At 40.6% G+C, this 25,041-nt stretch overlaps 1 protein-coding gene across 3 annotated transcripts in view; it reads right to left on the bottom strand.

The window, feature by feature from the left end:
- BANP (BTG3 associated nuclear protein) overlaps positions 1–25,041 on the bottom strand; it is a 120,820-nt gene that overhangs the window by 35,385 nt on the left and 60,394 nt on the right. For 2 of the 3 annotated variants that reach the window (XM_051805733.1, XM_051805732.1), the window contains exons 10-11: positions 23,893–23,957; positions 21,911–21,955 (exon numbers count right to left, since the gene is read on the bottom strand). In XM_051805733.1, the coding sequence (XP_051661693.1) occupies positions 21,911–21,955; positions 23,893–23,957 (110 nt within the window). The remainder of the gene's footprint in view (positions 1–21,910; positions 21,956–23,892; positions 23,958–25,041) is intronic. The other variant, XM_051805734.1, reaches the window with a different exon arrangement.

Genomic DNA, 25,041 nt, shown 5'->3' with positions numbered 1-25,041 from the left:
CTTCTGTTTGTTTATTCTCCTACCTGGAGTTCTTTGCCCATAGGGGCAACATTATCATCCAAAAAAGAAGTTGCACTTGAAGCTGTTGCAATGAAACATAACTGGTCACCAAATGAAACAAAATGCATAAATAGGAAGGGAGAAAACAGCAAGCTCAGACTTAGCTTTATCCTCCTTCTGTGTATTTAACCTACATTCTTCAGGCAGGAAGAGGCCGGATAACAAACTGATTGTCTTTTTGTGTGAATCACCTCCATTCTGGACTTTTTTTCTCTTAGCCTTCTCATAACCTTGCAATCCAATAATGATAAAATTCCAGAGATGTTACAGAGATGAGCAGAGTATTTAATTGAAGTGTAGTGCTACAGATATGACATTTCGAATCAGGCCTGGACTTGGCTGGACAGATTCTCTAATACAATAAAAATAGCCTTTTCTTTCCCACATTTTACTATCTGTCTTTGTTTATTCAACCATTCAGCAAACCCAGCTGGATCACAGGCATTGTCATCAAAGAAACATTCTAGGTCAGCCAGAAGTGGATGCCAATTGTCTAAAAATAAATAGAGGCTTTGTCACTGGAGTATAATTTTAAGGCCCCTGTAATGAATAATGGAATTGAAAATCTTTCCAAACAAGTGGGATACACTGATTTCAAGCAGAAAGATTTCACAGTTGTTGTAAGCTCCAGATAACCTAATTTTTAGTTGATTTCAATAAAAATGATATACAGAGAAGCTTGTTAAAAGGTTTGGTGTTGTTTTAAATACTTAAAGAGCTGCAGAATACCCTGGAAGATGAGCCCAGCATTTACCTGTCACACAGACATGGAACTGAAATGCTGTGGGGAACCAATTTCCTACAGGTCACCAAGTGGCAGAACTGGGATCAGATTTCACACTTCCCAGCTCTTATCCCCGATATAATGCACAAATTATTTCCTCTAAGCTAAAAGAAGAGACAAGATAAGCCCACATGGCTTTATCAGCTCAGCCTAATTGCTAAAGATCTTAAAGGAGCTGAACAAGGAGCAGAGCACCTCCAGAAGTCCAAGATGTTGTAACAACCACAGCGTGGCCCTGGAAATATATTGATTTAAAGAAAACACTTAGCTAAATTCCTTCCCAAAAGTTTTTAAAAGCTACTTCCTCAATGGATAAATAGCAAGGTTTTCCAGCTGACATTAAGCCAAGGCTCATCAGCAAAGCCGGGATTTTGTCTCGAGTGCCTGAGGAGTAAAAGATCATGTGGAAAGATCATTGTAAACCTGGAAATCAAAGGGAGTTTTGTTCCATTTTCTTTGGTCTTTGCTAAATACTATGTGGAATATTTTCCAATTTTTTCGACCCAGCTCGAGGTGCCCTAAAAACAGGGTGGTGAAGGGAAGATTGACACCCAAAAAGAAGTGGCATTGATATGAACAATCTCCTGAATATTTACTGTCAGTGTGTCGAAGCACCAAAGTTTGAAGCAGAATCACAGAATCCTTAAGGTTGGAAAGCACTTCCAAGATCGAGTCCAACCATCCCCAGCACTGCCACTGACCCCTGTCCCCAGGTGCCACATCCACAAGGCTTTTAAATCCCTCCAGGGACAGGGACTCCACCACTGCCCTGGGCAGTTGTGCCAGTGCTTTACAACCCTTTCCACGAGGAAATTTTCCTTGGTATTTAATCTAAACCTCTCTTCCTCCTCTCGTCCTGTCCAAAAGAACCAGTCCTGTCCAAGTGCCAGGGAAGGCCAAAGATCGGGGTCACTTCCAGTGAGTTAGAAATGTTATCATTTCAATTTTTTTAGAAAATACTGGGTTTGCCCCCAATTCCATCAACTTGCTGGAATGAATCCCACCTGGCAAAATGAATTCAAGAATGAAGAACACCACAAACATTTTTAAGATAAGAATTTCAGAATCCTTAAGCTACACTCAAGGTACTTCTTTGTTTTCTCCTGTCCCTTCACAAGGGAGGAGGAAGAGGAGGGGAACCTTCCACCTCCAGCTATGCCAGGAGGGCAGGACAATGCAGGACAGGCTGCACATTGTAAGGGCTCATGTTTTGTACATAAACTTTTGGAGCAACTCAGTTTTTACAACAATAAAATACTATGTATTAAGGAGCTTCCCAATGCAGGAACAGCCTCAGATTTTTTGTGAACACTTTTAGTTGCTCTACTCCCTCATACCATTAGTGAGGGGACTTTTCATACAGTTCCACTTCACACTGGCAACAAAGGAGCTGAAAAGTAGCAATTTTGGTTTCCTGTCCAACACTCAATGGATTATATGGCATTAAGGAATGGCCTCCATCCCCAAGAACCATAAATTCAAGTCCTAAACCAACAAAGTCTGTCAATATTTCTTTTACAAATCAGTCACTGCATTGATCTTCACTGAACTCGTCGTGTTTTTCGCTTGTTCAGTATTTTGAAATCAGGATAAAAGGTCCAAAGAATGACACAGTAACTGAGTGAGATTCAAGGGAATATAATCCACTGCTTTATGTAAAACCAGGGAATTACTGAACTCACTGCTGGCCTTCTGGCATTGCCTCTGTGACACATAAACCCCCTTATGCTTTTAACTTCTGATGTTGCTGTAAAATATTTTAGAAATTATCTTATATCTCTTCAGAAGGAAATCCAACCCTCCATAAGCTGCAGAAATTGTTTGAAATCTAAAGTAAACCATCCCAGACACAATAATTTTCTTTTCTAATTGGCTGGAACTTCGCTGCTCCTTAAAACAACCCCTCCAGTGCTCTAATTCCACAAGTGTTACAACTCAAAAGTTTCTAATGTTTCTCAAAGTGCTCATGATAAAAATAGTCTGGAAAAAAAAAAACCTTTCAACGAGCTAAAAAAAAAGGAAGAAAAGGTTTAGCACGTTTTTCTCATCAGGTTGGACTGGAGTTTTCTATTAAAGTTATTCCAAGAGAGAAATGATTCACACTCCCCAAGCTGAAATGCTGAGAAATCTGTGGTATCTTCCATCCTCACCCTGCCCACTCCGATGAGCCTGGAGCAATGGGAATTGGAAGCCACAGGATTGACAGGAACGTGGAGCCAATGCTTCCCAGCCTCCCTGGGAGAACATGTCGGATCCTTGTGACCACAAACTCGCCTTTGTTTACTCTGTTGTGAAATACTTCATATTCTGATCAGTGCTGGGGCTGAAAGAGGCCTAATGAATAAAATGTGCTCCAGAGATAATCCACAGGCTGTCGTGAAGGCAATTCCCTGTAAATATTGATACACAAACCCTGCCCTGAAGATCCAGGAGATAAAGGCTGGCCCAAGTTCCTCGGAGAACAACCTCACAGTGTTAATTGACACAAAACAAGGGAAAACATTTATCAACACCTTTATCTCTTCTGAAGGAAGAAATGAAAGCACAAGGACTCAATAAACATCATTTTCTCCTCCTGAGGAGACACAGGCAGGCAGCACTCAAAAAGCTGACAGGAGAACACAGGTTGTTCTGCACAGCTGGAAGACTTTACTCCTCCTAAATTAATGGACAATCTGGCCCCGTGTGGTGGTTTTGTGCTCCCCCAGTGCTGACACACTTGCTGGAGCAAAGCTTTGCTGGGCTTTTCTTCCCCACTGGCTCCATGCAGGCACAAAGACTTTCACACCACCTTGCCCAGGCTCCAGCTGCTCCAAGGCCTTGACATCACATCCCCCTTCCAAGTGAGAACTTAGAAACACATGAAATTAAAAAGATTTCAAGCCCAACATTAACATCACATGAAATATTTCCAGTCAAATCTGTGCTTGTTGTTATTTATTTCCCAGTCAAGAGAACACTCAGTGCCACTGCTGGAACCTGCTGGGCTCCCTGGTGCTGCTGAGCTACTGGGGGTTCTCACTGCCTTGGAATTCATCACCTCATCCTACACCCCAGCCTGTTTGAAATGATTTCTGGCAAAATCACCTTCTTTCCTCCTGGAATTCATGCTTTAATCTCCCACTACTGTATATTGTGCCTTGCTGGGCTGCCTCTCACACACAATCACAGGACAAGTCCATGAGACATCCCTGCTCCTTGTAATCCTTTCCTATTGCAGCCCCACATGGTGCCTTTTCCATAAGATAAAACCAGAACCACCATCAGTATGTTGGCCTCCTCAGATCTTTGAGTCCATGCCTGTCAGACACCACTTCCTATGCCACGGAGACATCCTTGTTTTCACTCTTCCCTTGGACAAAATTGCTATTCTGCAATTTAACAGTACCCAGGACAAGGGCTTGCAAGGGTTTGCATGGGTCTGAGGCTACTGGAAAATTCTGGATTACAAAAGATTTAACAATCTCAGTGTGTCTTTTCAAACACTTGTTCTAAACAATACACCTAAAATTTCTGACACGGGCATGGAGTGATAGAACAAGGGGGAATGGCTTCAAACTGCCAGAGGGCAGTTAGGTGGGATATTGGGAAGGAGTTTTTCCCTGTGAGGGTGGTGAGGCCCTGGCACAGGTTGCCCAGAGAAGCTGTGGTTGCCCCATCCCTGGAAGCGTTCCAGGCCACGCTGGACGGGGCTTGGAGCAACCTGGTCTAGTGGAAGGTGTCCCTGCCCATGGCAGGGGGTGGACAAGATGATCTTTAAATTCCCTTCCAACCCCAACTGTTCCATGAAAACCCTAGTTTTCTACCTCAGATAAAATCTCCTCGAGCCATTACCAGGCCTACTGAACTCACTGGAGATCAGCTGCCTCCTGCTGTAATAGTTTGGAGTATTTTCTGCACAATGCCAAGCTCTGTGGTAGCCCTGGCAGCTCCAGCCACGCTGGGTCTGGATCTGGCCAGGTTTTGCTTGTGTGTAGTTGGTTTTGATCAGGTTGACATGTACTAAATTTAACTCTGGTCTTTGTTCCACTGTGCTTTTGGCAAAAACTCGAGAAACAACGTCTGCAAACACAAAATGTCTCACAGTTGTGAGTTCCACTGGCTGATCATATATCTGCAGTCAAAACACAACCGTTCTCCTCTGGTGGGACATCACCCATTTGCTCTATTTGGCAATACCAGCATGGTCAAGGCTCAGCTGGACTCTCCCAAGGGATCATGGAAACCTTTCTCACAGCTGCATCAGAGCCAAACCTCCTCCTCCTTTTCACTGGACTGGTGCATAATTATTTTATAACAATCTCACATCCCAGTCCCTGAGCTCTGGCTCCTGATTACACACAGGGAAAACGTAAAAAGTCAGGAAGTTGAAGCCACTCTTGTCCTGTCACAGTCCTTGGGACTCCTGTGTTTGGTTCTTTGGGGTTTGGGGGGTGCAGGGTACAGAATTTTGGATTTATAATTATTCCACAAGTTATCTTTATCCATCAGCATTCTTTGGTTGCTGATTCAGACAGTTCCTCACTTAGGAATCTCTTCTGCATCTCTCCCTAATGTGTCTAGGACAGCACAGGAGTCGTAGCTACACCTTCAGTATAACCTTTTTGCACACTCCATGTTGAGCTTCTCCACATGGGTTACAAACCCATTGCATGAATTTGATGCTCTACATGGAGATTTCTTTCTTGTCTCTTTTTTTAAACTTTAAACTCAGCCCCAAGACCTCTTTGGAAAGACATGGAAGAGCAGTGCTCTCCTTCCTCGCTCTTCCCTCTGCCCCAGGCTCACCCACCTCCAGGTATCACCTTTCCTTCTGCTTCCAGATCTCCCCAGTGCACAAACTGACCCACAGCCTTGGCTTTAAACCCCACACCAGCTCCTCCCTTCTCCATGGGGCCCTTCCCAGTGCACCACAACTCCAGAATGTTATTTCTTGCCGTTCCTCCCAGCTGAGAACACATCCAAATATAGTGACAGAGCTGCTGAGGCTCAAAAGAAATTTTTCTAGCACAGAATACAGACAACAAACATGCATCCAGTCAATAAATCCTTTTGGCAGGGAAAACTGTCCCCCTGGGCTGTCCCTTGGCCATCACTGCTTTGTGTGAGCAAAACCAGGCTGTAACATTCAACAGAGCGTCTCTGGGGTTCAACTGAACTCAAACGATAATCTGAAAAAACTGTCTCTTTTAAAGAGATTAAAACACAAATGAAAATATAATTATGCTTTTTAGGGGCTATTGTTGTGACCCTCCTGTCCTGGGGAGGAGGCAGAGCTGCTGGATTCACCAAAACGAAATATTTAACAAATGGGTTTCTGCTCCACTCCAGCTCTCTGAGCCACATGGTTTGTGGCTCCAGGTCTCTTCTCCTGTGGTATATTTTCCCTTATGCCCAGCAGCCTTCCAGTGCCTAAAAGGGTTCTAAGAGAGTTGGAAAGGGGCTTTGGATAAGGGCCTGGAGAGACAGGAAAAGGGGGAATGGCTTCCCACTGCCAGGGGGCAGGGTTAGATGGGATATTGGGAAGGAATTCTTCCCTGTGAGGGTGGGGAGGCCCTGGCACAGGTTGCCCAGAGAAGCTGTGGCTGCCCCAGCCCTGGAATTGTCCAAGGTCAAGTTGGACAGGGTTTCGAGCAACCTGGTCTAGAGGAAGATGTTGGGGTTGGAATTGTATGAGTTTTAAGGTCCATCCCAACCCAAACCATTCCACGGTTCCATGATTTCGTGCCCACAGCAGCAGAGCTGCAGCTGCAGCTTTTACCCCGAACCAAGAGCCTTGTTTTGCTGGACAAATTGCTCCTGCTTTGAACAACACTTTGCTTCTGAGGCTCTTCCATCTGATTGTTATCAAGTTTGATCTCTTATCATAGAGACAATAAAAAATCCTTTATAATGGAAAAAAAGTGGTTCTTGAAGCTTTGATCAGTCACCAGGTTTTCTATTTCACCCACTTTTAGCGCCTTTTGTCTTAAAAGCTAAAACTGCATCTTTTCCCTGTATTTCAAATCCAACTGGAATGCAGCTCTGCTCCCATTCCTTTGATCCAATTTCCCACTTACCTTTGTCTTTCAGAGTTAAAAGAAAATGAAGTGTCTCAAATGTGTCCAAAGCAGCTATTCCTGCCCAGTCCTATTCCTTTGTGTTGGGCTCAGTCCATTTTTGTTTAAACTTCCCTGTCCACCTCAGAGATTACATCCAATGCATGTTTTACATCCTCTGCTCTCCCACTGAGGATATTTTCTGTTTTCCTTTCATGCCTTGTACCATATGGAATTCAGCCATCACAGCAGAGTCTTGAAAAATCCCATGTGCACATTTGTGCTGCTTCTTTTAAAAATTCTGTTTCCTGCTCCAAGTTGGCTTTACAAAAAACCAACATAACCTTCGCTACATGTATTTTGTCTCAAAAATCCAGCTTTTAAGCTGAATTATTGCACCTTGCTGGTGAGGGCCACAATTCAGATTTTTCCTGAAATAAGGTTTTGGGAGCTCTCATGTTGCTACCAAGTGAAGCTGTGGAGGATGGATTGATTATATAACAGGACAGGATTGATTTATAATAAAAAATATGATATTGAAGTGGTCTCAAACAGCTCAGTTGAAACACCACTAACATGAGAATATCAAACCACCACGAGGAAAATGAGAAGGAAAAATCCCAGTGGTACCTTTGTAGTTTCTAATCTTGATTACCACTCACTCCAACACTGATTTCTACATGAAGTCATAACTTGAGATCACATTTATGGTGTTGTGCCAGACCCTTTGTGCTTCAGCTGCTCTGGGATAAAAGGTTTTACCTGGAATCCCCACAGGACCGAGTTGCCCAAATCCCTCTGAATTTGAGAAAGGCTTTGAGGTCTTTGAAAACCATTCCCCAAAAGTGGCACCAGCATATTCCAGAGGCATTAACACAGTTTATCCATGAAGTCTGAGCTAAAAGCACGATCCAGGGGAAATGTGAGGCCAGGCAGGAGCCTTTGATGGGGTATGAGAACACAGACCAGGGAAACCAAAGCACAGCCAAAATATAAAGATTTTTAAGGAGTCAAACTTTTCCTGGAGCAACCCAAGAAAAAAGATGCCAAAGACTCTCCTGAGGGAAGAACAAGTCCCTGATTAAATGTATGGATGACTACTGTAAATAAAATGTAGGAGAGAAAGTCTAGTTTTTGACCTAAAAAGAGCAGCTCAGAAATGCATCAAAGGACAAAACCCCAAGTTTTATTTAAGCTAAATCTCCAGACAGTTCTATATATTCCTGAGAACAGAAGGTTCATTTTTGACCTGGTTTTCCACAGGTAAAACAACCCCAGCATGAAAATAATTCTACAACAACTTTAATGTTTCCAGGTCACACTGAAAAAAATATTGGAGTCTCAGAAAGTCTGTGCAAACCTGAGCCTGGGTTCTGTCAAGCCCAAAAAACTCTGTGAACTCTCCAAAACAAAGGCTCCTGCTACCTGTCAGCACTGACCCCAAAGCACAGAAACAAGGCCTGGGCTTCTTGTGATCCAACCTCCTCTAAAAGAGGTATCTGGGGCCTCCATTTCAGTGAGTTCCCTCTTCAACTCTTATATAATTCTTGAGGCATCAGACCTTAACAGACATGTTATAACTCTTCCATGATTTAAAACAGAGATTTGAAGTGAAATGTTGCCTTGTGTCCGTCAATTTATAGGAGGGGGAAGGAAATAATTAACACTGAAAAGTCTCAGCAAGGAAGAGAAGGGCAAACAACAGGAACAAACCCATCTGTGCTGCAAACTTCTACATGAGGACAAATTTCTTTTGGGGATTCAGATACCAAAATTCTGTTCTATCCACATATATATATACAAAAAAAAATGAAATATAATATAAATATATATATATATAATATATATTTATATTATATAAATATATATTATATATATGTATTTAAGTGTTACATATTTCCTCTGTATTTTCTAATGGAGGAAGCCCAATTTTCTTTGAGAGCTGGTTTGAACCATGATGCAGGTGAAGATTTAACTGCTTAGGAAGCACAGTCCATGTGTTTCCAAAATATCCCAGCCAGGATCATCTCCCTTGCCTTGGGATGCTCTAGAATCCCACCCTGTGTTAACCTCCAGCCCTTCTTTTATGAGTGAATTGTAAAACTTTGCTCACTGAAACAAAATACTTCCTTCACAATCTTTCTGAGAAAACCCAGAGCTCCCAAATATTCCTTGGAATTGTTCTTTTCATTCCTTGCAATACTGATTGGAAAAAATAATGGGAAGTGTTCCTTCCAATTTTTCCCTTCTTGTCTTATCTATGGACTGACATCTTTGCACTGTCCAGAACTGCAGAGTTGAAGGAAAAAGTTGAATTTTAAAGCAATTTTCTCTCAGAATAGATCTAAAAATGCCACATGTGAGCCCACCTGCACTCCACCTACTCTTAATTCCATGGGAATAAGGAGCACGTATGTCAGGAAAATTGAACATAGATAACTTTTTGCCTGTCCTGGATCATTCCTTCCAGTGGGATGTTCTGGACAGATAATGTCAGATCCACCATAAAAATTAATGGACCATAAAACCAAACACATCAGTCTCCCAGGCAGCTGCTCCCTCAGTATGTGCAAGTTTATTCTCTTTTAAAAGAGAATAAGGCAGATTGGATTTAATTTTAAATTATTTTTTAACACTGAAAATAATAGTTTCTTAATAATAATTTCTAAATTTTATTTAATTACTTAATTAAAACTTGATTTAAATGTAAATAAATTTAATTTTTAAGAAATAATTTTTAATTCTGTGTTGAATGCTGTAAAATGAAGTATTTTGTAAATGCTTGGTTTTGCTCCCATATTTCCCTCCTTTTACTGCTTAAGAGGAGTAAAATGCCCAGAAAAGCAGTGGATGCCCCATTCCTGGAATTGTTCAACCCAAACCATTCCATGATAGTGCAGTTTTTTATTGCAAGAACTTCTCAAATAAGGGAAAAAAGGAAGTCTGGGAATTTTTTTTATCTTTTGATTTTTGCACTTGGTCGGGTTGAAAGCAACTCAAGGGGTTTATTTCATTCACTTTGCACCAATTTTTGCTTTAATAATAATAATTACAGGCCAAAGGCAAACAGATGGCAAAGCAAGTTATCATTTTAATAGAATGTTTTACTTGAAATGGAAAACAATTCTCAACAAATTCAACATTTGGAATTAATCTGAGATCTGTAGAAATTCAGAAAAAATCCAAAAGAAATGTCAGTTCTTGTACTGACATCAAGGTCTGGCTTAATAAACCTCAACCCAATTAAGTGCAATGGCTCAGGAATGTGACTTTTAAGTCCTTTTGCTTGATCATTAATGTTTGGAAATGCTTGGAATAAGGGCTGCTGGATGCCCCTGTGCCAGAGCAGGATGGGAGCTGGGAAAAACCAACTTGTCATTTGTGTTTTCCCAGTCTAAGCAAAACAGATTTAAAGAAATACTATTCATTTCTAGGGAATAATTTAAATTTCTTTATGAATTATAGCTCCCTTTCTTACAATTATGCACAATCCACATCTTAAAGGATTTGAGTTTTTCCTTACAGGGAATTCTGAAGAGAAAAAAAATACATATTTTTCTGGAAATGTCAATTATTTAAGGAACAAAACAATTAGGAAGGTCAAAATGTCCCTCGGTCCATGTTGCCAAAGTCTGGGAACCTGGATTCCACTGTTATAATTTTACAATTTATATTGATTTTAGACATGAGGCTGAAAGGAAAAACTTTTCTACTTGATATTTCAGGCAGGGAAAAGATAAATTAAAAATAAATACTTACGAAACAATCTGGCTTAGTCTGATGTAACAGAACAGGAAAAAAGATTAAAACTCTGTTAAAAACAGGGAATGTTGGTGCTTCACTGTGGAAAACTCTGGCTTTGTAAGGATGTCATTCCTTATTCAACAACCAAGTCAGTGTTGGTTAACTGTCACCAGTGAGAAAAATTTCGGCTCTTTTAAAGATTAGGGACAGATTTTTGAAGAAATCAAGTTTGACACAATCTCCAAATCTATTCCAGTGTCTTCCCATAACAATGACCAAGACATTACTCAATGCATGGAAAACTGAAGCACCTGTGGATCTTCAACAAAATAATCCAGGAAGGCCCAGATATTGCTAAACCAAGACTTGAACTTCAAAGCAAGACATCTAAATTCAAGTTTCCCAAAGGAAATGTCTAATGAAGACATTTGCAACTGATTTACCTAGAAAATATTCTTGTATAGTGATATTTTCCAAAAGAACATAAGAAAGTGACTCCTGGACAGTTTTAGCCACCCATTTGTAGGTCAATCATCCAGAGTCCTGGATTTCCAGCATTCAGAATCCTGGATTTCCTCAGCTGCTACTTTTCTACTCCAGATAAAGTACATGGAGCCAAATGAAAATGATTTTAATTTGGAAAATCTCCACAGAAGATGAAAAGTCCCCACGTTTGGGGCTTTTCTAAAGTGACAGAAATGGTCCTGCAATACAATCATGGAGCTCCTGAGTGATTTTTGGTCCTTCTTAAAGTCCAGTGTTGGACTAAATGGCCTCCCAATTCTGACAAATCTCTTCACATCACTTGGAAAAGAATGTGGCCAATGACAAATGTTTCTGACAGCTCCATTCCCATTACACAAGTCCAAGTCATATTTGGTTTAATTCAGAACAGATGATCCACTGATCGCTCCTTTCTTCAGCTTTCAGACAGTGCCTCTGACACATCACCACCGACCAGGAAAACACACACCAGAGTCCAACCATGTGGTGTTTGCCCACGTGGCTCTGGAGATCACGTCCTGTTCTCTGGGAGAGCACACACAGGCAGAACTGTCCTTCCTTTGGGTGACTTCACACCGAAGGGACCCCCTCAGACACCCACAGAATGAGTATCACAGCAAAAATTTATCCTCACTGTTGACTTCTGGCACAGCTCTGGTGTAACATCCAGACTTGTTCTCCTCTCTCGACCCTTACAACCCATTTCTGCTGTCTGACACCCTTTTTATGGATTGACCTACTATGAACAAACCTCGCAGGAAAACATGATCCCATCGGAGTTACCCCCAACAGTCCCTGTGCCATTGTTGAAACACTGTCATTCACTTGACTTTCTCCTCTCTACCCAGACAACTCCTTTGTTCACACTTCCCAGATGTTCTGGCCTTGAGCTGAACTCTGTTGAAGAAAATCTCAAAGATCAAAAATCTCCCAGCACAGTTCCAGAATTGAGAAGTCCTGAGCAGTGTTTTTTCTTTGTTTGCTGTTCCATCTCCTGGCACCAGCAAAATCGGCCTCCAACTGAATTCCATCCATCACAAACCACACACAAACTGAATGCAAGATGGGCTGGATTTGAGTCAGAGAATCATGGAATGGTTTGAGTTGGAAGGGACCTTCAAGATCATCTGGTCCCACCTCCTGCCATGGGCAGGGACACCTTCCACTAGACCAGGTTGCTCCAAGCCCCGTCCAGACTGGTTTTGGACACTTCCAGGGATGGGGCAGCCACAGCTTCTCTGGGCAACCTGTGCCAGGGCCTCCCCACCCTCACAGGGAAGGATTCCTTCCCAATATCCCATCTAATCTTGCCTTCTGGCAGTGGGAATCATTCCCCCTTGTCCTGTCAGTCTAGGCCCTTGTCCAAAGTCCCTCTCCAGCCTTTTTGAGGATGGTACCTCTCCTGTGTGATTCCTGTGGGATGAGATCCCTCGTGGCCAGTGTCACCCCAACCCATAACAAACAGTTAACTGGAAACCCCACTAACGTGATAAGTAACACCATTCCAACACTTCCTCCTGGTGAACTCCGTGACACTTCTGCTGTTCAACACAAATATTTAGCAACATTCCAGCAGAATGGAATGACATATTTTAGGAGTAAAAATAGTTGTAAAAAAAAAAAAAAAAAAAAAAAGAAGCAATTTATAAACCAGATTCATTCATAATCAACCCCGGTTGGAGCCCAGAGTTTGTATCAAAGGAAAAGACTATCTCTGTGTGAAGGAGTTTTGCTTCCAGCCCAGGCAGAAACTGATAGATCCAACCGGATAATTGATGGAGTCAGGATACAACAACTAATCCCAGCAGACCAGATCAAATCAAGTGAAGCAAGTTTATCATTTCAAATACTTGCTCCACAAAGAATTATGTTGTTCACAGAGCACTAAAGAAACGGCCACGGCCGATGGTTTTCCGAACAGACTTTCCAAGTGTTCCTCGGAGTAATACACTGATGTGCTCTGAATAAAGGAAATCTACCTCAGCTAATTAAAATAGAGCAGAAATTAAAACTGTGCTGTTGATGTGGAATTTTTATGTCTAAATTAAGCAACAAGGTGGTCATCTTGTAGTGTTGTTTTTTTTTTAATATGGTGTGTTCCAACCAGCACAGGAATCTCAAATTTAGGATCTCTGATCATTCTTATTCAATTTATTAGAATTTATTAGATGAAATTTTTTTATTCCCTCAGCTAGTTTGAAATATTTTAAGGATTCTGGAAAATTGGCCTGAAAATAAAGTTGAACTACGGAAAGGATTAAATATATGAACAACAGACAAAAGTCAACCAATTGGTCAAATCACACTTTGTTTAACTTTAACTTGTTAAAACCCTGAAAACTCTCTGTAAAGCACACAGGTTTTCTTCTACAAAGATAAACTTATTCTTAAGCTGAGCCACTGTGGTTGAAATTTTAAAAGGAGTGGGTTTGGTGCCTCAAACTTGGTCAAAAGCAACTGTTTTAACAGAGGGAAGACAAAAGAGAGGAGCCATTTCCCAATTTCATATACTTCAGTTGGTCTCAAAAGGTTTCCAAAAGCCTTGACCACCATTTGGGAACTTCTCCAAAATTCCATTTATCATTTAACCCAGAGAAGCAATCTGGAAACAGGTTTAAGTCATCAAGATTTACTGTCCAGTTTAACATAGAGGGAAGATTAATTAAATTAATGGCCTGAATTATGCACCTGCCATTAAGTGACCTGATCTCACCTACACGTGATTTGGGTTTTCCTGGGGATGAAGGGAGATCTCTCCACGTTGAACAGCTCAGGCTCTGCCAGGAACAAGTGGTTGGTCCCAGCCATGGATTTCAGGATTTCAGTGAACCCAGTGTCAACCCATCCTGGGCACTGACAGCCCAACTGTACCAACCACTGAGGTTGGAAAAGATCTCCAGGATCATCGAGTCCAACCTGTGACCAATCCCCACCTTGTCATCCAGCCCAGAGCACTGAGTGCCACAGCCAGGTGTTCCATGGATGGATCCCCTCCAGGGATGAGGACTCCATCACCTCCTTGGGCAGCCCCTTCGAGGGCCTGACAGCCCTTTCCAGGAAGAAATTCCTCCTCATATCCAACCTGAACCTCCCCTGGCACAGCTGGAGGCCGTTTCCTCTGGTCCTGTCCCTTGTCCCCCGGGAGCAGAGCCCGACCTCCCCCGGCTCCATCCTCCTGTCAGGGAGTTGCAGAGAGCGAGAAGGTCCCCCCTGAGCCTCCTTTTCTCCAGGTTAAACATTCCCCAGATCCTTCCTGGGCTGGAATTTGTAACATGGAGCAGTGATTTCTGAGCACATGATGAAACCTCCCTAATATCTGAAATAACTGAGGTGGCACTGCTGGAGCCCAGGCAGAGAACAGGGATGGGCTGAGGGCAAACCTGCAGCACAAACAGGGCTCACATCACATGATGAGAAAAATCATAAATGAAGAGCACTAAAAAGAATAAACAAAACAAAAAAGAAATGATTTCTCTAGATTAGCCCAGCAAGATAGCTTTGTGATCACTGTTATTCTACAAGCTGAGATTTTATTACCAAAATCTCTAATAAGAGGCAGCTTAGACCTCTGCCTTCTATCAAGGTGGAGAAAATTATTTTTCCTTATATTTAAAAGATTATCATTTCGTATCTCATCTCTTCTTATTAAGTTTACAGCAATATTAAAACAAGATTTGGGTGAATAAAGAACATAATATACTCCAAAATAGAGCACATATTCTTTGGAGCATTATAAATGCTCCTGTCTGCTTGAATGGAATTTTAATGGAACAACCCACCTTCTTAGGAGAAAAATAAAAAAAAAAAAAAAGATGACAGAAAATATTATCCTTTTCCAAAACCTTAATTAAACAATCTTGCTTTACAACTACCACAGATCACTCGAAGAACTGAGGGACTGTATCAAAGAAATACCTGTAAGAGATTAACAAATCACCTCTATTAATTCTTTCCACCAGTCAGAAGGTTTTTACAAATGGAAAAAAGTAATTTAAGAGGTGGAAAAATAATCCTAATTCATATCAGTATTAAAATAAAGGCTGATTTTACTGTCTCTCTGGACATTTTGCTACTTTTGATCAGCAAGGCAAAGAAAAACAAGTTTGTGGTGTGAGAAAGGTATCGGTGAAAGGTTCCATCATCCAGAGACACATTGAACTGGGAATGGGGAATTCTGAGCAGGAGACAGAAATAGTTGCCTGACATAATGTCTAAATCTCGAGGAGCACTAGGAAAAAGCCTCTGCTGCAAACACAGCCATATATTCTGTGCTCACAGCCAAGGAGCTGCTGGAATTCACTGTTTGCTCCCAAAGCAAATCTTCACCCGCGTCACTGCAGGGCTGAAAGGGGCACATTTGATCCTGTTATTATTGGGAAGCTGTTCCTTTATTGTCACACTTTGCCAAAAGCAGAAGTGACAAAAAAATACCATAAATATGAGATTTTGCTGCTGGAGACTTTGCTTACCTTTGCCTTCAGCAGAGATTGCTTTTTTCAGCATATAAAGACAAAAAAACCCCAAACCACTGTGTTGATGGATGGGAGTTAATAATAATTAGTAGATAAGGAAAAACTTCTTAAACAAGTTGAACTGAAAGGCACCTGCAAACTTTCTCATGTCACCTCTTAGATGCTACACTGAGATCTTGGATGGGACAAAGCATTATCACAGTAAAATTGAAGGCATCAAAATTACAGCTGCTCTAAGGACTTCACATAAAAACAGAGCAAATTCCAGCAAATAACAATCACATCGTGACTGATGGGGAATTCAATATAAAACTGAGCATTTTCCAAGGAGATCTTTGTTCTTTTACTGAACAGTAAAGCAAAAATGGCTTTATAAACCTCAGAGCCGAAAAGCCTCAGTGAACTTTAGTGGACACAGAACAAAGGGCAGCCTTGCCCATAATTTCCTATATTCACATTTTAAACTGCAGATTAACAACAATTAATGACCTTTGATGACTAAAACATATAAATATCTCCACAGCAAACCCTAAATACACTAAACCAACTTCATATCTGCTTTATCACCAGAGTAGCAACTCCTTTCTTCCGCTCCTGATAATCCTGTTCCCTTCTCTGCTTCCTTCCTTTCCCACAAACCCATTTAAATTCTGCCCTTAATCTACATATCAAACACACATATGTGTGTTATATACACGTTTATATAAATATAAACTAAATATTTTATTACACTTTTTTAGTTAGCAAAAATTAACACAAATTTCCCTTATAATATTAATATTAATTTTTCCAGAGATATTTTCTATTTTACTGATCCCCGAACAGCAGGTTTTTCCCCTAAGCTTTTTTTAACCCATACATATCTGTAAGTTTTAGGGCATTTCACTGCTTTAAAATGAAATTTCTCCATTTTCTTTTGCTAAAATACCACCTTCTTTAGCAAACTAAGTTTTCAGACTAAGAGTGTTGTGGTTTTGACGAACTACTTTGAGGAACGAAGCGGAGACACCTCTTGTATGAGACACCAAATTAAAGAGGATGTGCACAAAAATCTTCAAACAAAACCAAAAAATCTTGTCATTAAAATGCTCCTACTCAAATATTTAACCACTCTTACTTTATCATAAATAGTGTTGCCATAAAAACTCTGTGTTTCCACAAAGACACTGTGATTTTACCTAAAATTTACACAAAACAAATGTTGTTTCCAAACAATTCTTTTAATTTTTGCTCCTAAAAACAGGCTCAGACCTGCGAGACTTCAGTAGAATTTAGTACAATTATTGAGGAAGTCTCAGTCAGAAATAATAATTTATTTTTTTCCAAATCCAATCAAGGAGTTTTCAGGTTCCAGCTGAATGATATTGCAGTTTTAATTTGATTATTGTTCTTCTGACAGCCATTTTTCTGTTTGTGTTATTCCAATAATAAAAAAAAAATTGGAATTAATAGAACTCAAACCCTTTCCAATCCTTCCTCTCTCTCCCAACCCCACAAGCACAAAGAATTTCACTCAGACCATCCCTGTCCCTGCAAAAAATACTTTCCAGGGGTGACTTCGGAGCAGTTCATTTCTCCCACTTCAATTTCCTCCTCATTCCTTCCAGCTTCAGCAAATAGCTCAGAATCATCTTAATTCTACTGCCCTCTACTGCTGATAAACCAGGGATAGGGAAAAAACTTCCTACATTGTGTTAATTATTGCCTGAGCAACTTGAATAAAGAATTTTAGCATATTTAAATCTAGAACTTTTTAATTAAATGCATTATATGAAAATTAAAAATTGCAGAAGATTATTCTTTTCTCTGTCTTGGATAATATATTATAATTGAAGTGGTTAATATTGATAGAAACTACAAGATCTATTCCAAAGGCAATTAAAAAGCATATTCAGAAAATATATGTTTCTTTCCCAAAAAAATGACATCTGGAAAATGCACAAACAAAACAGAGCAGCAGCCAAGTTATTATGGAAATGTCAACAACATTTTTGTTTGTATAAGTGAAAATTATAACTGAGTTATGGATTCAATTTGACCTTAAAAAACGTGGTGCCCTCACCACAAAATTGTGAATGTCTCAATAATAATCAGGGATGTAAACAGAGAGACAAAACCCAGATGTCAGTGTTGGTTTTGACTGTCCCACAGGTTTGTGGAGAATTTGGAAGGGGCTGCCAAGGCAGGTTTGGAGTCCCCATCCCTAGAGGTGTCCAAGGAAGGCCTGGACGTGGCACTCAGTGCTCTGGGCTGGGTGACAAGGCGGGGATCGGGCACAGGTTGGACTTGATGGTCTTGGAGCTCTTTTCCACCCTCAGTGATTCCGGGATCTGTGATTTCCTCGACAAGCCAACCTATTTTCATTTCAATTTGATCCAGTCACAAATAAGATTCACTGGATTTTACGTGGGATTACCAGGATTGGGGGTTTTTCCCTCTGAACATTTGGAACCATTTCTTCCCCTTCTCCAGTCCTGCCAGATTTCTTGCCCTTCCCAAGACTCCAGCAGAGCCCAGGCCCAGGACAGATGTTTCAGACAGAGGTGATGAGGTTGTTTCTCCTCCTGAGCTCCAGCACAGGCTCTGTGGGGGTTAACCCAGACCTGCCCCAGACCCAGCTCCAACCCCTCCCAGGGCAGCACAGACAAACCCTGGCTGATCCATCCATCTCTCTATCCCAGCCTTCCAGGCCCAACCTCCCACCCTCAACTCTGCTCTATTTTCTCCATCACAAGCAGCTTTCCAAGGATATCTTTCACAGTCATGGATCTGCTCTCCTACAATCATTCCACACATGAGGATGCTTCCCCTTCACAGTCTGAACCCTCCCAGCCCTTGGAGCTGCTGTAAAGCTCAGAGCATCAAGCTCAGAGGAGAAGGTCAGGAGAAGATAAAACAATCCCTGCTCCATTCAAATTCCTCAGAAAACAGCAGGAAAACCCGTAGGAACCAGATCCCCTCCCTCTCTCTGTACCTGTAACTCAGCAGTTACTCAGGGGTCTCACTGCACCTCTTTGATCACAAACTTCCCTGGGACAGACTTTTGTCCACGATTATATAAAATGCCAATTCTGCCCATTTATTTCCTATACAGACAGATCCCACAAAAGCAGTTTACACAGACTGGTTTTTTCCCACATGCTCCTTTGTCCTGAGTTCTCCTGCTTTTTCTACCTCACCTACAGATCCTGTTCCAAGTAAACTAAATGCTGCAATTCCTGTTCATTTTTCAGTCACTCAGCAGGACAAACTGTCAGCTCTCCGGAAAATGAACAATCCTATTTGAGATTTTAAAGTACATTAACTTTTCAATTTAAGAACTAAGGCTATTAGTTGAAGACCATTTGCCTGGTGTCATTTTAATTAATGCCTAAATTGGAGAAACACTGGTCGGGAGGATGAACAAAATGTCTGAAATGCAGGAGCAAGGAATGGCCTTGGAATTGTCCTGTTCTACCTCTTTATATCCCTATCTTTGAACACTGTGGCAACACCTCACCTTGTGCAGGACACACACGAACATCTCCTGGGATGTTCCAAGGAAGAAAAGGATGGAGTTAGGGAGAAAGGAAGGCAGGTAATCAGAGCAGACAAATTAGAAAACTTCTGGTAATTCATAAGGATCAAATGCAAAGTCCAAAAAATTCCCACTACTCCGAGGTTTCGAGTGTTCGTTAATATAAAGTCTAATTATTTTTGCAGTTTGGTATTTTTATTAAACGTGCACTGAAATATGAAACTCCCAGCTAATAGAACACATGTGGAGGTAGACAGAGCTCTTTTTGGAATGATTTCATTATTCCATGGACAGTGATGCCAGAAAAATAAAATCTAAGTTCACTGCAACTACCAGGACAGACAAAGGGGGGGGGAAGTTAAAATCAAAGGGCAGAATTGTGCAGAGAAGCCAGGATTTAGTACCTGAACATCTGTGTCACCTTGGGGATTTTCCTGATAAAATTTCATGGTACATTTATGCCATTTTATGCCTTAGTTCACATGGAGTTTATAAATCTATGCTTTGCAGCCCCAGCTTCTTGTAAATCTTTCACTTGTGGTTGAGAGTGAAAAGCTCCATCAGCAGCAGGACCAAACCTCACCTGGGCAGAGGGAACACTTAGACCTGCTCAGTGCACAGAATACATGGAAAACAGCAGCCTGAGATGAATTTTCAAGGGGAATATTTAGTATCCAAGCTAAGATTTAGTGCCACTGATAAGTATATATTAATCAGCTTAAAACACTCAGTAAGTGCCAGGATATTCCTTGTTATCAATATCCCCCAGAGTCCCTTGGTGGTGCATTAGAGTTCAAAACATGCAAGGATAAGCCAATTTCCTGAAAAATAATGGACAGGTTGGAAAACTACAGGAGTTTTTCTTTGATCCCAGGTCCTGAACAGCTACTGGACTGTCCTGACTCAAGTTACCCTGCCCCAGATCCCTGACAGGTTTTTGTGCTCTTATCCTGCTCCCAGTGCCAAGGAAAATGGCTTCCTTTCAACTCCCCTTCTTCAACCACAAGCAGAGTTTAGTTTAACTCCTTATCCTTTGCAGTTTTAGGAGCTCAGATAAACAAAGATCAGCTGATGAGCAGAAGCCACAGAGCTCGTGTAGCACAGGGATCATGTGAGTGCTGCTCACCCACTTCAGGGCCCAAACTGCTGATGAAGCTTTCAATAATTAATGCAGGAGGGAGCTAAAAATCCCCTAAATATTTGCTTGCTCCTATTTTATGGTCCACTGAAAAATAACCATTTTCCAGCAAATCCTTTTGGAGGAGTTTGAGGATTCCTGGGAATTTGCAGAGCCACGAGTGTGACAATACCTGGCTGGTGACGCTCAAAACACAAAACGCAGCTGAGTTCAGGAAATAAAAACAAAAAACCAGCACTTCACTATTTGTTTCTTCAAGGAAAGTTTAAAAGCAGAGCTCAGAGCACAGTTAGTTAAAAAAAACACAAAAATTGGATGTTAAAGTGATTTTCTACATACACATGCACAGCCAACAACCACTTAGGCAGAACCAAGATTATCCCAAATATATATACTGTGTGATAGTGCAGATATAGATAACATGATGTTGATTTAAACAAAAAAAGGGCAATTAATCATGGTTTTCTTTCCTATCTGGTGTGCTCTCACATATTCTAACAATACACATATATCCATATATATGCACAGGCACACAAATTTACACATGAATAGATATTTCAAAGAGAAAAATAAAGATATTAGGTTTTAATTAAAAGTAAATTCAACTTAATCTACATGCCTCACTCAGAGAGACATAAAACCACCCAATATTTGTCTTGTAAGAAGGTGCAATTTGGGCAGCAATATTTCACCAAAAAAGAAAAAAGAACAATAAGCACTAAACCAAAAGTTCTGACACACAGGAAAAATCACCTTCCCCAGTCCCACTTCTGCAGAAGTACTGCTGATAAAAACCTCAGTAAAGAAGGCTTAAAAGTGGTTAATTTTGCTGTTTTTAAACCCACACACAAATCCTGTATGTGGTCAAAAGTTCAGAGTGTTGGGAGCTTCCCTGAGTTCCAAACCTTCCTGATGTCAGACTGTTCAATGCAGGGCAGGACTCGAGTTCTCCCCAGATGTCTCACAACTTATTCATATTCACCAGGACCAAAAAAACCCATAGCAAGTGGCCTGGCTTGAAAGTTTCTCACAGGAAGGTTTTTATGCTGTGGGTATTTTAAGAGAGCTCAACGTTCAGGAAAGTGTGTCTGAGATCAAATGGGAGCAATTGTGCTGTCACCTGACATGGAAATTCTGCTAATTTAGCCCTTCAGTGACTCAGCACTCCAAGTAAAAGCTGCTTTTTCTTCTCTCATGTGTGCATAAGCACCTAATAAAGCCATTTTATCAGCAAGAACAAAAGCAGATGGGAAAGATCTGTTTCTCCCAAGCCTCTCCATGTAATGAAAAAAAGAACTGCTTAAAAATCAGCAATAAATGTGGGGTTCTGAGTCCACATCTGGCCATGGGGACAGTGGAGAACAGAGACAAGAACACACTGTACACACCAAAATCAATCCAGTTCCTAAATGCAGGGGGGGAGAGGCCAAAGACAAGGAGGGATAAAACAGAGGGATGAAATATGTTGCAGGAATGATGAAATAATACAAAGACTTTTTGTATTTAAAATATTTCATGTGCATGTCATCATTTTGCGAGTTGTTTATTTCAACAGATTTTCCTCCTTAAAACAGCCACTTACAATCTGGGATAATTCCAACAGCAACATTAAAGACCAAAGGAAATGCTGCTTAAACTCAGTTCTGTTCCTACCTGTCCATCCTGACCCACGTGAACTTGGTGTATCTGCAGGTTTCCCTGGAAAAAAAGAGCATTGACAATAAATAAAAATTGGGAATTTAAAAAGAGTTGCTTTATGCTGAAAAAAGTCTGTTTCTCATCTTATTATTAAACAGCTTCAATATTAAGCAAACCTATTAATTTAGGAAGTCCTGAGGGTTGTTTTGGCAATCCAGCTCCAATCCCATAGTCAGCTCTGCATCCACAGGGGATAAACAGATCAAAAGCAGGGAAGTGTCTCAGCACCAGCATATTTTACTTTTTGGAAGCTACTACATAATGCATTTTTATGTTAAGTTTCTCAGTATTGTTTCTGAGGTAAAATTTTTGGGTTTCCTTATTTATATAAAACTGCAAATTTAAGTCAACCCCTTACTAAACTAGAATTAGAATTTAACACTTTTATATGTGTGGGGTGTTATTTACTAATTGTTTTTTGTTTTATCAAAATTCACTACCGAAGACTAACAATTCTATTACAGGAATTACATCTATCACAAAAAAATTCTCAATAATGGGAAGGATTTTAAAGGAAACTGTAGCTCCAAAGTCTAATAAGGAAATCTTTACAAAATGAAGTTTTTATTCGTATGCTCAGAGATGCCTTTCCAAAAGCACAATTGGATTAAGGAAAACCAGCTTCCCAAACAGTGAAATACCAGATTTCTTGGAGAAAAAAAAAAACATCCCAATTCTTTGATTTGCATGTTTTGGGCAGTGTCTCTTCCTGGCAGCTCCTGCTCTCATTTGAAGCTGTACATTGGAATAAATTAAAGCCCAGATGTTTTCAAATGCAGCCCTTGAAAGTCTTAGAGACACAAACAGCCAATGGACACAGGGGGTGCCTGAACCTCAGGATCAATCACAACAGGATCTGCTGAATCAGAATTTTTTTAGTGGTTTTTTTATCCAAAACTCCTTCAGTTTTATTGTAGCACACTTTGCATTCCTTCAGACCCAGAGTATTTTAATCCCTTTTTATTTCTCTCAAGACAAGCTCTTCAAAGGAGAAGCCTTTAACTCTAATATTTATAGAATATTTATGATAATATTTATTCTTCAAGAGCTGCCTGTGTTAACAATATTCCTTCACAAAGTGGTTTTATGAGATGTGATTTGGGTACTTTGGAAGTGGATTAAAATAACCCACATTCAGATATTCTTAACAGTGAGGAAAAACCTCTACAGGGAAATGGTACAGATTAAAACTGTTGTTTAACCTTATTTTTCTATTCCTTCTTTATTCAAACAAAGAACACAGAAATCTAACAGCAGTTTTAGCAATTAGGAGTATCTATACATTCTCAAATAACCAACAATTGCAGTCCCACACAGGTAAATCCACCTGGCTTTGAGAGCTGGTTTGCCTGAGTCAAAATTGGGGGGTTCAGGACTGAATTTATCCATTTCCATTCTACTGAACTATTTTTATGGAAAAAATTAAAGAGTGCAAACAGTGTAGTGCTAAATTAGTTAATCAGTAATGAAGGTAAGTTGGTTCTGCAAAATCTCTTTACTAGATGTTGGCTGGAATTTTCTCCAACTCCTGTTCAACAGTTCCCACATGCAAAGGCACTGAGTATTCTGGACACATTTAGTTCATAAACCTAAACAAAATAATTTCATTTTAACGGCAGTGCAAGCAGCTAAACTGATTTCCTCTAGTATTCTGTATTAAATTTCCAAAGACCATCAGCTTTATAGAGCAATCATTAGTGTAACACACACAGAGTTGGTCAAGGAGGATAAAAACCCCCAAATCCCAAAACGAACACCCCCCCCCCAAAAAAAAAAACCAACCAAACAAACAGAGAGAAATAGCAGATTGCATTTAACACCCTAAAGCACATTTCATTCTGGTTCCACCACATCCTCTCACTTTACTCAGATTTCAGAGGTGCAGTTTTGGAATCAGGGCCCCAAATGTGCTGCAGGACACCCAAACTTTTGCTCACCTCACTGTCCTGTGTGATCTGGACCTGCTCCCCCTGGGGCACTTGGGCTATGTGGAGATGGCCCTGTGGGATCCACAACAAAAGAAAACACCAAGGAGCATCAGAGGAAAATCAGGACTAGAGGAAGCAGCTACTACCTTGCATCAGCACAGTTCAAGGTATAGAAGCAAAGTGTTTATTCAGTGAAAACCATTAAAAATAGCTGTAAAAAATAAAGTGCAACTGTATTTTCCCCTCTTTTTATGTCAAACAAGCAGAGTGACTTTGAGCAAAGAATGGTTCATTTTCACTGAAGGGGGAAGAAAACAGGCATAATAATAAATAACATTTATGCAGTGAATTTCTCTATGGCAAAGGATCTGTGCTTTTGACTGACACACAAAGCTTGGGGCTGACTTGGTGACTGAAACATTAATCCAGTTTAAAGACCTTGCAAACTCAGTTCTTTAAACAGATACAGCAAGACTAAATATCCCTAAGAGTGGGGTATTCAAAGGCATCTAATTATCCATGGATTTGTGTACAGTCACACAGTTCTGCTGGATCCCAGACCATGCCAAGGACTCTCAAACTGCTGGGATTTTGGAAGAATTCATTAATTTGAACACAGTTACTGCCCTAATAGTGTTAACCATGTTAATACTTTACATTGCTGACCATAGTCCCCACTCCAGACTGGTACCAAGCCTGTCCTCTGATCCAAACAGGGATAGGAGTGGATGGAATTCCTCGTGCATCCTGACTAGCCCAGCCAAGTCTTTGCTCCTGTGATTTACCTGAGATTGGATTCTAAATAACCTCCTTGAGGGTTTCTAAGGCTTTGTGTTCATTTTAATATGCCTGCATGAGATTAAAGATAATCATTTGGAATTCTGTCAAAGGCTCTTCTGATTTTATAACACAAGAACAATTGCATGTGATTTTCAAAGACACACAGATCCCTCTATTTCAAACAGTTTCATTTCCTTTGGAAGGAAACCATCTATTTATAGGGAGAAAAAACACTCTGAAAGTCTCACTCTGACAATAGGGGCTGTATATAAAATTAGAGCACTGCCCAGTTTGTGTGCAGATTAAAATCACTTTCCCCTCCTTAACATGGAGCTCTCAGGGCTCCCAGGAAAAAGCCTGGAGCATTTGGGAGATCCA

Source organism: Manacus candei, unplaced genomic scaffold, assembly GCF_025592945.1.
Source record: "Manacus candei isolate 608988 ecotype Guabito, Panama unplaced genomic scaffold, ASM2559294v1 h1tg000065l, whole genome shotgun sequence".
In the NCBI taxonomy this organism is placed as follows: domain Eukaryota; kingdom Metazoa; phylum Chordata; class Aves; order Passeriformes; family Pipridae; genus Manacus; species Manacus candei.
The sequence above is the reverse complement of the archived record's forward strand: the minus strand, read 5'-3'. Positions and strand labels throughout refer to the sequence as shown.